The 16593-nt window shown below is 42.9% G+C and overlaps 1 protein-coding gene across 1 annotated transcript; it reads right to left on the bottom strand.

Annotated features, from left to right (window-relative positions):
* Window positions 1–236: 236 nt before the first annotated feature.
* On the bottom strand, window positions 237–14653 carry LOC130551068 (cytochrome P450 4B1). The gene is made up of 12 exons (XM_057328629.1): window positions 13997–14653; window positions 12965–13109; window positions 12841–12885; window positions 12286–12413; window positions 10281–10405; window positions 10051–10205; window positions 9867–9973; window positions 9542–9732; window positions 8634–8767; window positions 1708–1772; window positions 477–562; window positions 237–273 (listed from the first exon to the last, which is right to left on the bottom strand). Exons 1-11 carry the CDS (start codon window positions 14195–14197, stop codon window positions 527–529), a joined length of 1332 nt encoding a protein of 443 aa, XP_057184612.1. The 5' UTR covers window positions 14198–14653; the 3' UTR covers window positions 237–273; window positions 477–526.
* Window positions 14654–16593: the final 1940 nt, after the last annotated feature.

Below are 16593 nucleotides of genomic sequence, written 5' to 3'. Positions count from 1 at the left end.
TAAAACGTTCCAAAACACCCCCCTCTGATTTTTGACCCCTCTTGTTGCTACAGAATTTACTCGTCAGGGTTCAAATGAGTTCAGAGATACAGCTAGACCAAAGTTTAAAATGGTTTATGTCTGTGTGACTGAAATTTAAATGAATCACCCAATTGCTAAACTGGTCATGTCTATGAGCTGAGGTACAAACCTTGGTCCAGCAGAGAAAGGCACAAAGGCATGGGGTAACCTCTTAGCAGTGTTCTCCGGCAGAAATCTCAATGGGTCAAATACCTGTGGATATCACAACATATCGCAAATTAAATATATCTGGCCATATGACCATATAGTTTTGACCATATAGCTTCTGCTGTTTTTCATTTTGAAAGATACTCGATAACAACTGCTAGCATGCTTTTCCTTTGTCCCAGATATAGATATACACTTAAAGTCTGCTCAGTCACTAATCAAATAAACATGACATAAGTGGCACTGACCATGTTTACTTCATGGTACTAAAGGTCAGGTGCCTTGTTTACATTATTGGTTACAAGCAAACATGTTGTCCAATCCCCAACCAGCCCTAAAAAACGAATGAATAAATAGACAGAGCTGTCAGAGACAGCATCAATCACATGATAGTTTGGATCACAGTAATTTGACCACATTACACGCAATAAATGTCCTAAAAATGTTGATAATCCATAAAAGAGATCCATGTTAACAAATGCAGAATAAAAAAAAATATGCAATTCCTTGGAGTGAGAGCAGGAGGGGACGCGTCAAAGTCAATAGTGGCTGTCAGAACAAAGCTTTGAGCATTTTAAATGCGATTAATCTCCTGATAATGTTGATCAAGTATAGGAAAATAATCCTTATGAACCAATGCAGAATAAGAAAAAATAATGTCAATTCTCTTGGGCGAGAGAGGAGAAAGGTAGCCATCTCGTCAAAGTCAGCTCATGTTTGGAAGGGAGTGCAAAATAATCTCTAGAAAATGAGAAAGTTTTCTGATGGAACAAAAATATTTGTGGGGAACACAAAAGTTTTGCAAAGGAACGCAATGCTCTCGGGGTGAGCAAAAGCTTTAAAATGTTTTAAATTTCGCTCCCTTTCATATCTTTCCACCACCTTTGTCCCTTTAGTGGCTTAGTGCCGCGTCGCATCTGCTGGTTTGTGAAATAACTTTGTAGATAAAGAAAGCCTTGCATATCAAAATAAATGAGTTTTAAGATAAACGCTTTCAATATAAGAGGATCTGCACGCTGCCAGTTTCTCAGCGCAACATCTCTGTCTGTACTGTATATGTCGTTATTGAACACCATGTGGCGCACTTCAGCATGCATGGATTTTTCAGATAAAAATATAATTTTAATTTGCGTCTTATGAAATTTGGACAAATATCAGACACTAGTGTTTTGTTTTAGCGTGATAATTTGGCAAAAAATAACTAGGTTTTTAGTAGTCTAGTTTTAATGATAAAACCAGGGGACTCCCTCAAGTTCATTATTTTAGTCCTTATGGAAGGACCCTTTTGCTTATAGGGGGTCTGGGATCTCCCCAGACCCCCTACAATTCGAAAATAAGGTATACATTTTGTCAGTATGTGTTCTCTTGGAATCGAACCCATAAACTTATGCACTGCTAATGCAATGCTCCGCTAGTTGAACTAGTGTAAACAGTAGCAAAGTAAACAATAGCAAATATTTAGTAAAGATTGTATCATACATGCGGATTCTCCCACACTGTGGCATTCATGTGAATCCCATAAACACTGACTCCAACAAGACAACCTGTGGAAGAGTGAAACAGTATTAAGGAGTGTTTTAGGGCATTTGGTCCATGTTTATGGTCTTGCGATCATTGATAACATTCAATGTTATTGACAGTGTTAGTGCTTGTAAAAGTTCATATTGCATAACAAGCAACCGAGTGGCAAACAGTGAGGTTAATGTTTAAATAGATGTTCATTATATCTGGTACAAAATTCGATGATGATTATTTTCTGATCTATTTTTCTTTCATTATTGCTTCTGTCATCTGGCCTTTATCATATTTAATAACTTACTTATGAGGCAAGCAGCCATGTAATTAACGGGGTAATGCACAGAAACAGGGTTCATTCTTACAACCGGCTGCTCGACATCTACAATGGCAACTTGACTTTACATTATCCCTTACTTATTATATACAACACAGTCTCAAGGCAGTTTGTGGCATTGCACGAAATTTGGAATCTACTTATTCATGTTCATGGACAGAAATTTCCTCCTTTTTTCATGTCAGTCAGCACGACTTCCAATATACACATCGCATGTCTATGTACATGTATATATTTATAACCTGATATCAAAAGTCGTACATATTTTAGGAGGTGGCTAACCAAAACCTTACCTCACCCCAAATTCTAAAATCACAGCCGCAAAGGCTAATTTAGCTAAAAACGCGAGTTCCATTTCTGTCGGTCTCTCAACGTTGTGTCGAGCCGACAGATGGGGTTCGTCCTTGAGAATCAATCACTTCCGACTACTTAGAAACGGCCAATGAAATTGGCGAATGAAATTTGCATGCCGGACTCCGCCCCCGGATATCCGGGTATAAAAGGGAGACGGCGTGCCTCATTCATTCACCTTTTGTTCTTCGGAGCCTTCGCTCATGAATTGCAGACCCCGTTTCTACGACAAGGTGCAGCGGACTGTCCCTTCCTGTGGCGACTTCCCCTGGGCGTCTCGGCGGTTCCAGAAGTGTTCGAGTTTTTTCTCTAAAAGAGCAAATTTCTCCAGCGTGGCTTGTCCCGCTGTTCTCATGGGTGCAACACACTCATCGAGGAGGGGGATGGACACGAGGTCTGTTTCCAGTACGCTGGGGCAGCCCTTGTGGATACGTCCTGCCCACACTGCGGACGGTTGACGATTCAGACGTTGCGTCGAGGTGTTCCCACGGGACTCAGCCACCACCTCATCTGCTTCCCGTTCCGTGACAGCAGTGGCTATGGCCCTGCTGTCCGCTACTGCGAGCAGCGAGGGTGATATGAGGATTACTGTGAGCGCTAATCCGTCAGCCACCGGCTCGCGGACCGTTCGCACCTCGTCTCGCTCGTCTGACCGTTCCCCAGGAGACGGTCCCACCGTCTCGTTCCTCAACCACGTATTTGGGAATGGTGTGTGATGATGAGATGTCCGTTGCAGCATCGGAGGGTGACTTACTGGCATCGGACTCCGACGATTCCTCAGAGCTCCCTCCCTCGGGGGGTCGAGCCCAGGAAGAAGCGGACGTCGAAATGTCAGCCATGCTTTCCCGGGCCACTGGCATTGAGTTGCAGTGCACGGCACTTCCTCTCCCAACGCTCGCGGCTGGATACATGGTACCTCGGGTTTGAGAGCGGCTCCAAGCCGCACTCACCCCCAGTGCCGTGTTTTCCCGGAAGTGCATGAGGAACTTAGTACGACCTGGAACACCACCTTTCGGCGCGTGCACGTCAACTAGTTCCATCACCCTTTCTTCCCTCGATGGTGGGGCAGCTAGAGGATACGTCGATGTCCCCCAGGGGCTCAACCTAGACTCCCATCCAAAGCATGTAGGTTTTTCGGCATCTTAGGTGTCGGGAGCTTACTTTGCTGCGGGCCAAGCTGTCCCCTCTCTGCACACTATGGCCATCCTGCAGGTCCATCAGGCCAAGGCGTTGAGAGAGCTCCACGAGGGTAAGACCGACCCAGCACTTATGCAGGAACTCCGCGCCATCACCGACCTCGCTCAACTGGCGACCAAGGTGACCGCGCAGGCCCTGGGTGAGGCGATGTCCACACTTGTGTTCCAGGAGAGACACCTCTGGCTGAACCTTGCACCGATGAGTAATGTTGAGAAACTCCACTTTCTCGACGCACCCATCTCGCAAGCGGGGGCTGTTTGGTAATACTGTCGAGCCGCCGTTGTCGACAGTAAAGAATCAGACAGAGGATATCAAGCATATCCTCCCCCGCCGCGATTCGGCTGCCCTCTGGCCGTCGAGATCCCGTGCAGAGTCTGCTTCCCAGCAGCCCTGGTCCTCTGCGACGCCTTCCGGTTTCGGTGCCCCGCCACGCAGGCGGCCCCCCGGAAGAAGACATCAAAGAGTAGACCATCACCCCATCAGCAGGCCGCGGCGGAAGCCGAAGCGGCCCTCATGGGAAGACCCCAGGGAGATCGAGAATACCTTCGGGCCCGACCCCAGCCATTCCATCGCTGGTTGGTCGATCCGGGACGGTTCCTGCCCCGTCCCAACAGCCCACTTCTAAGAGTTTTCTCTCTCTCTGAGTGTTTATCACAGCCGCTCTCACCCTCTACACAATGGTGTTCAGCAACTCGACGTTGCGTCACGGCGAGACCCAATGTCGAGGATAATCAGCAGCCTAAGCACTCTCCATCGACGGTGCGTTGTGCTACATCATAGTCTGGGTATTATCACAGCCCCGCTCTCACCCTCTACACGACGGTGTTCGGCAACTCAACGTTGAGACAAGACCCAATGTCGAGGATAATCATCAGCCTAAGCACTCTCAATCGATGGTGCCTTGTGCTACATCATCGCCAGGCAGGTAAAACAGCAGAGCCGGTCTCCTCTCTGGGCCCACTCCCACCTAAACTATCTCGACGACTGGCTCATTTGACACACTCGTGAGATCTGTTATGTACACACAGGGACCTAGTGCTTCGGCACCTAGATCGATTGGGACCACAGGTCAACCGGGAAAAGAGAAAGCTCTCCCCTGTGCAGAGCATCCTCTTTCTTGGTATGGAACTGAACTCTGTCTCCATTACAGCGCGACTGACTACAGAACGCGCTCAGTCAGTGTTGAACTGCCTGCAATATTTCAAGCAGTCAGCGGTCCCCCTGAAACAAATTCTTCAACAAAAAACAGTGTCGGGGCGATGGACGGGCCCCCGCCTGCGCAGGCATATCAACTGCCTAGAGTTGTTGGATGTGCTACTTGCACTGAAGGGGCTACAACCTCTCATGCAGGACAAGCACGTGCTGGTCCGGTCGGACAGCACAACTGCCATTGCGTATATCAACGCCAGGGTGGAGTTCGCTCACGGCAGCTAACACGGCTCGCCCGATGCCTCTTCCTGTGGAGTCCGCAGGTGAGCAGATCCCTGTGAGCCACACATATCCTAGGTGACCTGAACCAGACAGCCGATGTGCTCTCTCATCAGTTGTCGCTTGCGGAGAGTGGCGACTCCGGGCAGGCTCAGGTAGACCTGTTCGCCTCCCTGGACACCACCCATTGCTAGCTAGGGTACTTCCTGTCCGAGGCCCCCCTCGGCATGGATGCTCTAGCGCACAGCTGTCCGTGGGACAAGCGGAAGTACGCCTTCCCCCCAGTGAGCCTCATTGCACAGACCCTGTGCAAGGTCAGGGAAGAGGAGCATCAAGTGTATTAGTTGCGCCATACTGGCCCAACCGGACTTGGTTCTCAGAGCTAATGCTCTTGACGACAGCTCCCCCTGGCCGATTTCCCTGACGAAGGACCTGCTTTCCCAGGGGAAGGGCACGTTATGGCATCCCAGGCCAGACCCCTGGACAGGACGAGGAGATCCTGAGTGGTCTACCCTCTGCGGCGGTTAAGACCATCACGAAGAGAAGACCCGCAGAGTTGCTCGATCGGGAACGTGCTGTCCTTCCAGAGACTCGAGAGTAATCTCTCCCCTTCCACACTGAACGTGTATGTAGCCGCCATTGCCGCTCATCACGACTCAGTTGCTGGTAAGTCTCTAGGACAGCACAACCTGATCATTTGGTTCCTAAGGGGCGCGGGAAGGCTACCGCCTCACCCGCGCTCCGTACCCTCTTGCGACCTTGATGCGGTCCTGGAGCCCCTCGGAGATGCCGCTCTTTCTCTCCTCACGATGAAGACGGCTCTCCGGATGGCGCTCAAGAGGGTAGCGGACCTACAAGCATTCTCCATGTCCACAGATTGCCTAGAACTCGGGCCCGGTGATTCTCACGCTATCCTGAGACCCCGGCCCGGCTACGTGCCCAAAGTTCCCACCACTCCCCCCAGACACCAGGTGGTGAACTTACAGGTGCTCCCCACCGGGGAGGAAGACCCAACCCCATCCGTGTTGTGTCCAGTACGCGTATTACGCCTCTGCTTGGACCGCACGCAGAGCTGCAGGAGCTCTGACCAGCTCTTTGTCTGTTTTGGAGATCAGCAGGGAGGGCTGTCTCAAACAGAGATTGGCGCACTGGATCATGGATGCCGTCACTACGGCGTACCTGTCCGAAGTTCGTCCGCGCCCACTGGGTGAGAGCTCTCTCCACACGGAGTATAGCCTCCTCGTGGGCACTGGCTCGAGGCGCCTCTCTGGCAGAAATCTGCAGAGCTATGGGTTGGGCTACACCCATCACCTTCGCGAGGTCCTACAGCCGCCGCGTAAAACCGGTATCAGCTCGAATCTTGCAGGCATCAGGCAAGACTGGCGGCTGGTAGGGTGTACGCATATGACAGTACCTTCCCCCCCTTTCTCTAGGGGGGTCGGCGTACTAAACTAGCCTCCCTTCTTCCCCCACTGGGTGAAGAACAGGCACTCCATCTATCACTAAGCAAGCACCTCCTGCAGGCGGGCTGAGCAGAGCAGCCCTGCCCATAAGACAGGAAACAACTGAGTTATCCACAACATAGCTCTAACCGGACCTAGTGCTACCGGACGTTGTAACCCCCCAGCAGGGCGGTTCCATCTGATGTATCCTCATGATTGGTTCCCACCTTGGTAACCCATGACCTTCCCTAGGTGGAACTCCACCTTGTGGTTAACTCCTTCATTCCGCACTTTCCTCCCATGAGTTCTCCCCTAACGGTGAGATTATGTTGGTATCTCCACTAAACTCCTCCCTGCGGTAGGAAGTGGTCTCTGTAGCGCATCCCCCATTTGAGGAAGTAGCGCTTAGCCAGTGGCCTTACGGTACTGGGCGGCTTCTCGCTGTTAGAGAAACAAGGCCGCCGCCTGTGAGGCCGAAGGCAGGGGCCTTCCCACCTTTCAAGAAAAGCTCTGGGACCCCCTACGTACCCACTGGTAGGTTACAATTTCGCGGTAGCGCTCACGGCTGACACGCCCAGGCCAGTCACCGTCGCTTCGCTAGAGATGGCGTTTTCCATAGGAACCCCATCTGTCGGCTCGACTCAACGTCGAGAGACCGACAGAAAGGGAACGTCTTGGTTACGGATGTAACCTCAGTTCCCTGATGGAGGGAACGAGACGTGTCCTTCTTGCCACAACACGTGCTGCCCACTGCAGCAGTCGTGAGAGGTCTCAGGCTCCTCAGAACAAAGGTGAATGAATGAGGCACGCCGTCTCCCTTTTATACCCGGATATCCGGGGGCGGAGTCCGGCATGCAAATTTCATTCGCCAATTTCATTGGCCTTTTCTAAGTAGTCGGAAGTGATTGGTTCTCAAGGACGAACCCCATCTATCGGCTCGACACAATGTCTCGTTCCCTCGATCAAGGAACTGAGGTTACACATCCGTAACCAAGACGTTTTACGTGGTGGTAAAGCAACGATAAATCGCTACTCTAACCCCGCCTCTAAACCTAACATCACAGTGGAAAAGTCAAATCATTACAAAACATACAAATGAGATCGTACGAAATAGGAAGTCACATGAGAGCCACAATGAGCCATCTTTTAAAATAAGTATGAATTCCCATGAGATTGTATTGATATACTGTATATTTATACATATGAAAGATACAGCGTATTAAAATACTTTAGATTGAAAGTCGTGCTGACTGACATGAAAAAAGGGGAAAATTTGTGTCCATGAACAATGTGAGATAATGAGAAACTGTGTTGTTATACAGTAGGCTATATGTTTGCGCACATGATTTCACAAAGCAACTTCACACGCACATGATCGAGTTACTCATCCCACTTCTGGTAGTTTTCCTTAGATTTGTAATCCCGTGCGAATTGGCCATTAATGTTATGGACGTCCTGTGGTAAAATTATTTTACACCATCTCCCCATGTTAATCTAATCCCGTCCGAATAGGGCTATAGAAATCTCAGTGACTTTTTTAATGTGACCCTGCACCCTAAATGTATTTACACAGGTATCACAACAGCCGGACATAAACTATGACATGACACATGCATGTAAAAATATTTTATAAATCATGTGCATGTGCAAATAAAAATACACTATTTTGGTAGTCCACTTTAGACATTTTACAAACTATAAGTACCCTTGAAAATGCATGTCAACTAACTCTCACGAGAGTTTAGTAGACTGTTCGGTTAAGGTCAGGGTTGGATATAATATAAAGAGTTGAGATGCAAAGTTTCTTGTAGGCGGGAGAATGTCTTTTGGGAGACCCATCAAAGCAAAGTGTTAACAAACATTAGAGAGACAGTCTACTAATATTCTAATTACTGACAAGACGTTTTATTTACAGTTTAAAATTTTACTTATAGTTTGTAAATGTTGAAATAAAGTGTTGAAGCAGATAATAATTTTCAAATGATTTAATAATTATTATTTTTTAAATGTAACTAATATCGTTAATATAATATCAGTAATTTAAATACATGTTTTGACATGCTCATTTAAATTAGCATTAAATTTGCTGTACATTGTTTTTTTTCTTGTGGAGGCAGGAGAGGTTAAATCCTTACCTGCAGGTACAGTCCGTCCGTCAAAGAAAGTCATGGGTTTAGTCAACTTTCGAGACATTCCTGGCACAGGAGGGTAAAAGCGTAGGGATTCTTTAATACACATCGTGGTGTATGGAATTTTATTGAGGTCCTCCCTGAAATATAATAAAAAATTGACATTACCACTATTTAAAATCATTTAGCAGGTGGGTTCTCTCTATCCCCAATCTCACAGGAATTCGTATGAATGTGTGAGGTGGCTAATTTGTCCACAGTGAACTGTACAAAAACATATGATTATTAGAAAAAAGCAATACTGAAAATTAAAAATTCATACGAATTAGCCACGCCGTAAAATATGTATGAATTCCTGTGAAATTGTGTTGTCCCTCTACATTTTTGCTCTTAGTGTGAAAATATTATGCTGTTGGTCAGACACTTCCAGTCCAATGCAACAATGTTCATTGTGGATATTTTTTTTAAACAGAAATTATTTTATTGCTAAAAATATTAACTTATTATCCCATAAAACTTGTTTTGTTAAGATTTTATATTCTCACACTAAAGTAAGTGACCAAAAACATATGATAGACATACTGTATAAAACACATAACAAGGTGGGTTTCCAGATTTTTCGAAATAGCCAATATTTCCCTTTATAGCTTTATTAGATAGTATAGTAAAGAAATGATGAGAGAGAGAGGGAGGGGGGGCAACAATCAGGAAAAGACCACAAGCTCGGACACAAACTTAGATTACCTTAAGCGCAACATTTCGCAACATGTCAACGCACAGCTCTCTCGCACTGCCCACTTGGATATTGAAGCAGACTGAACTGATATACAACTGCATTATTTTTGGTCATATTAACAAATTACTTGACACACTCAACTATCCAAGCCTCCCCATGATATCAGTAATAAAAATACCACTCCATGGTATCTTTTCCCTCCAGGGTTTGCATGATCTCCTCCCTGCATTTCTGCTGGTGCTTGGGGTTACAAGCAAGACTGTACAAGATCCAAGATATGCCGCTGGCTGTGGTGTCATGGCCTTCAAACATAAATGTGTCCACCTCAGCCCTGATATCCTCATCTGACAAACCTTGCTGATTCTCATCCTGTGAGACACGCAAAATATAGTTAGGCTACCTCCAGTTACCACTGTGATATTATGCAATGTATTTTTAAAATGTCATGTAGAAATGATTTTCGTTTTTATGCAAACAATATGCAGTGCATGGAAATGTCATACTCGGGCAGAGAGAAGAATGTCCAAAAAGTCCAAATATCTTTTGTTTTTGACGATACCCTGTTCTCTTTCAATCTTCAAGACTTCCTTCCTCTTCCTGATAACTTCCTCTAAAAATATAATAATATTATAATCACAGGGCAACTGGATATGAACATGCAATATATGGTTGTCAAAGAAGGGATACCTGTATGCCTGTGTGCTATATTGCATGCCTTCCTGAATCTGTATCCATGTGGACTGAGGTGAAATATGGCGTTGATGTGGTATGGAAAGACCCGGAACCTGAGGTTCACCAGGCGACAGAGCTCATAGACTGCCTGGATGTACAGGTTGGTTCCACTGCAATGACATCAGTATGACATAAAAGAGACAGAAATATGCTAATGCAGATGAAGTAAGCAGGTACTAACTCACCTCTCTGTCTGACAGTTACTGTTACAGCTGAAGGCACATTTCATTATGCTGTCCAGCGTCATGAGACTAACATGTTGAAACAATTCAAATGACTCTTCCGACTTAGCATGGACCTCCCACTTATCCTGAAAGAGAAAAAAAGAGTAAAAAACTTGTTAAGTGTGCTCTGTCATTTATAGATGAATATTATCAATCACATTTCCACTCCATTCTATTCCATTCTTTTAAAGTTCCCCTCATGAAACACAACTCTCTTGCATACAACCACAATTACAAACATTTACAAGCTCCTAAAAAGACGGAAGCTCTGAATATGTATATTCTATTGCATTCAACTGACACACCCATGTTTCACTACAAATTATTATTGTGTGGAAAAGAGTTCCATTTAAAATATGTAGAGCCTGGCTTGCCAAATGTTGGATCATGTCATGTCATAAAACTTCCCCCTCACCAGAGTTTTGCAGACCTCGCTTGGGGTCACCTAGATCCCAGAGAGTCGGCTCCAAATAGCCTGATACCTGGTGCTTCTCCAACGTTTTATGACCATCATCTCTCCAGGGGTTCGAGAGGCCCTTTTGCTATCAGTAAGCCATTAAAAGAACATAACACCTATTCCCCCATCTGAGGCTATCCAGAGAAACATCTCTGACAAAACTAAACTAAACTGTCCTTTTCTATAAATACATGTAAATATCCTTGCTGTGTGTTGACACTCTTGCAATCTTAAATTACCTGTAACCAGTAATGATGCAAGTTTTGATTTAGGCTTTGTTGTATTCATACATTGGGATGATTCACAGTTTAACATAATTCAAGGCATAGTATGTACTCCTCCTCTTTAAATTCCCTATCTGATGAGCTATGTTATAATACTATAGCATGCATCGTACTATGTCCATAACTACTGTAAGTTTAGTTATTATGTGCAAATTAACCATACTGTCAGAGCTATAATGCTATCGGCTCCACGCGGGGAGGCCGCGTAGGCCCTGCAAACTTCGGACACCGGGGCTAAACCTTAAACTCAGCGCTTCATCAGCACTGCATTCTGAAACCATCTGAACATTTCCATCTCCGCACAGAGCTCGCAAATATCCGTTTCTATATATAGAATAGTTGCGTTAAGTTTGTGCCTCTTTGTTAATGATGGTTTTATTGGTGTTCTGAAGTGTTTTACCTGCTTCGCTGCCATGCTCTCACTACCTCACTCTCTCTCACTACCTCTCTCCGCGCTCCCTAGAGTGTTTGTGTTTCATGTTTCATGTATTGTTTGTGTTTATGCGATCGTCATTATGTTTACCATGTTTGGACATGTTAGTTTGGATAAACAACCATATATTCCATATATTCCAACCATATGCTCTCCTGTGGCTAAGTGGTTAGAGCATAGCACTAGCAATGCCAAGGTCATGGGTTCGATCCCAGGGGATTGCATATAGTCAGAAACAAATGTATTACACAATGCAATTTAAGTGCTTTGGATAAAAGCGTCTGCCAAATGTGTTAATGTAAATTATATATTCACTTGTGATGGGTTTTCTGTGCTCAACGCTCACATATACTTGGTCACTTAAACTGTGTTTCGATCTATGCTACAGCTCTAAATCCTGTTTGGTAAAGTCGCGTTACTTATGGCCATGAGATAACGTTAAAGTGTATAATATCATTGATGTATTTGCTGGACGAATACATACAAGTATTTTTATCACTATACTGCTAATCAGAAATAGTAAAATATGTATACTTAATGATGATTATTATACGTATTTTGCTTTGAGCTAAACTACTTCCCTTACTGAAATTGATGTTTTAAATAACTCGTTTCATGGATGTGATCTTGATAGATCTGGTGGAGAATCATATTTGGTGAGCTAAGCTCATCATTATTTTAACATAGCAGTTAAAAACGCTACAAATATATCCATTTTATTTTTTGCACTAAACAACATCATACAGGATTGGAGGGATGTGAAGGTGAGTAAATATCGCCTCTTTAACTTACAAGCATAATTTTTGTGGAATCAGCGATAAGTGTCACGTAAGGCTTCAAAACATCATAATGGAAACCAGGAGTGAGGAGTCTTCTATGCCGAAACCATTTCTGTTCAGTGGACACAAGTAAACCCTCTCCTGAGGAGACAGATTTGACCAGTTAGCTGGAGTGATAACAGTATACTAAAATCAAATATAACCATCTGGTGTAATTTTCTCGCTGTTCAAACATTGGCATCTTTTGAAATTAAGCCATGCTATGCCCTTGTGTTGTGTGGTCACTACTTTTTGATGGAAATGTTCAATATGTGTGCAATTTAAACTCAACTGGTCTGGTTACAAAAAAGCTTGAGTGTATTTAGCCTCCTAAATCTAATTATCAACTAAAATGTGTTGATTTCTTGGTTTGTCCAATTGTTGTCAAATTGGGGTCATTTATAAAAGCTGTAATTTTTTGAGCTTCCTTTCAGTTACACCCTTCCCTTATAAAACACTGTTAAGACATAAAACATAAATTAATAACGTGCAGCAATACAAGAATGTTTGACTTTTCGTGTTTTCTTACCTATCCAAGGAACAAGAAATGCATACGCGACATCATCTTTTGGTTCTGTCATACAGATAAAACGAGGTCATTCAAAAATGATTAGAAAATAAATTGTAATTGAAACTATTAGACAGATCCGCACCTGTTGAAGAGAGAATGGTCTTAACATACAATGGGTGATGAATGTTCAAAAAAGAGACGGAGGGACCAAACCACAGTGGAAAAGCAAGGGGATACTGTTTACCCCACCTTAGGATCTTGTCGAAATCTTTACCATCCTGTCGAAACTATAAATGTAAATAAACTGTTAACCACAACAAAACCTTTTTCAAGAACAAATTAAGGCTTCATTCATACAAATAACTCTCTAATGGTATTCATTTTTTTGTGATTTTTTAGTTGCATTATCCCTGGCGAAGAATGTGAGTCTAATACAAGGTTGTTCTGTTTATTGCTTTACAATATAATTATGTGACTGTTTAGTGGCTGTGAATAGACAATGGCTCAGGCATAAGGTTACGGAGATGAGAATGTCGAACAGGGGTGAATTTTATTTTGTTCATACATTTTGAAGTACTTACTCTAGTTTTAAGTAGCCTACTTAGATTACTTAGTAAATGACATCCACAGTTAAGTCACACTTCTTCGTATGCAATAATGCATGTAGAGTAAAACAAGACAAAATTGAGATGTTTTATTATAAAGGTTTTTGCACTTGGCAGTTTTAGAGACTAACGATGAATAGATAACACAAATAGCCTGTGTTGTTGTTTTTCACATTGCAGTATAACAATATGTATGTAAGCATTCTAATAAGGCTGGGGCTAGTTGTCCAAGTCTTTATTCCAGTTAAGATTTCTTGGGAGAAGTTTGTTTATTTTGCGGTATAGTGTTTACTCTAGATATAGTTCATTTAACAAACGCTGGCCTTAAGCTTTTAAATTTAACCCATTATAGTCTATTTAATGACTTGTATGAAGACAATCCATAATATGCCATTCACTGAATTAAATAGTATTGTCCATAAACCCCAGATGCAGCAGCAAACCTTTGCCTAAAAATGTACCCTTTGAGCAACAAGTTACTAAACGTTAAAACAGCATCTGTGACAAACCTGTCACAGATAAAATACCTGTCATATTTTCTGATGTATTTTATTATGATCTGTTTGTACCTCTTTCACGTGTCCAAAGAGCCAGTGATCAGGTGGTCCTGGAAAATGCTCCAGTATACGCTTTCCTTTTCTCCTCTTAATTATCAACTGAACAACAATAAACAAAATATACAGAAGAAACGCAACTGCAAGAGCATGATGAATGCGCAATGTTTCCAAATAAAGAAGCTGTATCCGCCGGAGTCTTTCGTAAAGGTCCATTTCATGAAGTGTTGATTCTCGTGTTTTTGTTGGGCAGCGGACAGCGCAGGCACCAGCGCCCCCGCCCACTGTTTAGGGCGACTCGAACCTCACCGGGCGTGTCCACACTAGCTGTGTCTCGTTTCGTAAGGCTGCGTCCTTGTGTCCTCCAGAGGTATGATCTATGGGATCAGAATCCCGCCACAACTATTGTGGTAATGGTTTGAGAAATAATAAGCGGAAATAAAAAAATAAAAACACATGTAAAATAATAGCGCAAAAAACTGAAAAACAAATGCAAAAAAAATTAGAATAACAAACAACACGGTCACGGATCGAAAAGTAATAAACGTGAATCAAAAATGTAAACACGTTTAAAATTATATTGCACAAAACTGAAACATGAATTCAACATTTTCCAAATCACAAACAAAATCAGGTTTCCCGCTCATATATATATTTTTTGTGTGCTTACGGTCTTTTCCCCTTTGCTCTCGTTTCCACGTTCTGCGCTCGCGTTTCCAAATGTTGCGGTTAGAGTTTCATGTAAATTAGGTCGGGCTCAGGGCGGGCTTCAGCGTCACCATTGGTCCACTAGTTCTAGATTGACAGCTCCTCCTCTAGCCAATCAGTCGACGAGGGTGTTGACGTCACTTCAAACGCGACTCGCGGCATACCCTTGAAGGTGGATTATAACTGAGTGCCAGATACACTTCTTATATCTGTTATGAGTATGCTCTGCCAGGTTTATTAAGTAATTTGTTGTCCGATTCCACCATATAGTCCGTTAAGTTTACATGTGTTAGCTGGGTTTAGTCAGTGGTGCTATTATTATTACAGTTACTCTATTAAGTTATTTAAGATTATTAGCTGTATATTTAGAAAAAGACTGAATTGATGTAAATGCGTGATGTTGCTAGCTCATGAGAATGNTTAAGTTATTTAAGATTATTAGCTGTATATTTAGAAAAAGACTGAATTGATGTAAATGCGTGATGTTGCTAGCTCATGAGAATGATTATGCCATGGGTATCTTAACTCATTTAGACGAGCACATCATGCAGCGTCTTTTCTCCAGAGGTGGGTAGAGTAGCCAAAATCTTTACTCAAGTAAAAGTACAAGTAACTAGAGAAATTGTTACTCAAGTAAAAGTAAAAGTCACTATTTTAAAAATTACTTGAGTAAAAGTAAAAAAGTATGCAATGAAAAAACTACTCAAGTAGCTAGTTACTTAGTTACTTTGTATCTGATTATATAGGCCTACTACATAAAATTAATATTAAAGCCAATATTTTAATATTACATTTTAATCAATATTTTTTAATTATCATAAGCAGATATCTTTGCAATATACTAGAGAGACTAAAGAATAGACAAACATAGAAGAGACAAGCATTTCTGTAAATTTCATCCTGATGTCAATGTAGTTTACACAACTTATATAGAATACTAGACCATGTCAAACTAAAGCATTAACTAAACTCAGAGCATTTCCTAAGATGATCTAGAACATCTGCAGTGCTCTCTTAAATGAAATACACATTTTTGAACAAAGCTCGTGTTTTCTCGTGTTGTGTCATGTGTGTGTTGTGAAACGCTCTTACTTGTAAACAAACAGTAAACAGTGAACCACACGCCCATCGACAAGTTTTTTTCCTTCTGTTCTTAAAATGTATATTTCTGCAAGCCCACGTCTCTGTGTCTGACAGGTAACGCGCATGTTGCTGTGTCTGACGAACAGGTCGCGGGTGCGCGCATATGGCGGGCATTTATCATTGCTGGCAAACAATATGACACATTTGCAGTTTTGATTGTATAGATATAGATTAATATCCACTTCATCCAACGCTCTTTGTGTTCTGCGTGTTCTTAAAATTCGAGCTACGAGGAGTGAGTAATCCTGCTTCAGATGATTCAGATCGTGCTGCGAACTGAACAAATCATTTGAACTGATTCATTAGCCTATTCAAATGGTTTTGCCCATTGTTCAATTAATGCTTTCAAAAGAATCGACTCAAAAGAATGGATCACTCGGGAATGCCCGTAAAAAGAGACGACAACCTTGAAGTAAACAACGCGTTTTAAAAAGCATATTTTAAAATGAAGGAACGAAGGAACGTCACGCAATGTAAGTTATGTAACGAAGTAAAAGTACTGATTTTCTATTAGAAATTTACTCAAGTAAGAGTAAAAGTACACACTTTTAATTTTACTTAAAAAGTACATATTTTCCAAAATGTTACTCAAGTAAATGTAACGAAGTAAATGTAGCGCGTTACTACCCACCTCTGCTTTTCTCACAGTAGTGCATTAAATCAGTAATAAGTTCTAATTGAACGTATTGTTACTAGGGAACAGATGTGTTTTGTCAGTTTTGTGAATTTTGCTCGGATGCAAGGAATTACATCAAAGAGCA

This window comes from Triplophysa rosa, unplaced genomic scaffold (assembly GCF_024868665.1).
Source record: "Triplophysa rosa unplaced genomic scaffold, Trosa_1v2 scaffold60_ERROPOS404118, whole genome shotgun sequence".
Taxonomy (NCBI): Eukaryota; Metazoa; Chordata; class Actinopteri; order Cypriniformes; family Nemacheilidae; genus Triplophysa; species Triplophysa rosa.
Note: the sequence above shows the minus strand (reverse complement) of the source record. Positions and strands in the feature narration are given on the sequence as shown.

Coding starts and splice junctions, on each gene's coding strand:
- LOC130551068 (XM_057328629.1), bottom strand. CDS start 14,197: ATGGACCTTTACGAAAGACTCCGGCGGATACAGCTTCTTTATTTGGAA. Junction 12,886..12,964: donor GACCATTCTCTCTTCAACAG/GTGCGGATCTGT, acceptor TCTGTATGACAG/AACCAAAAGATGATGTCGCG. Junction 563..1,707: donor CAGTGTGGGAGAATCCGCAT/GTATGATACAAT, acceptor TTCGTTTTTTAG/GGCTGGTTGGGGATTGGACA.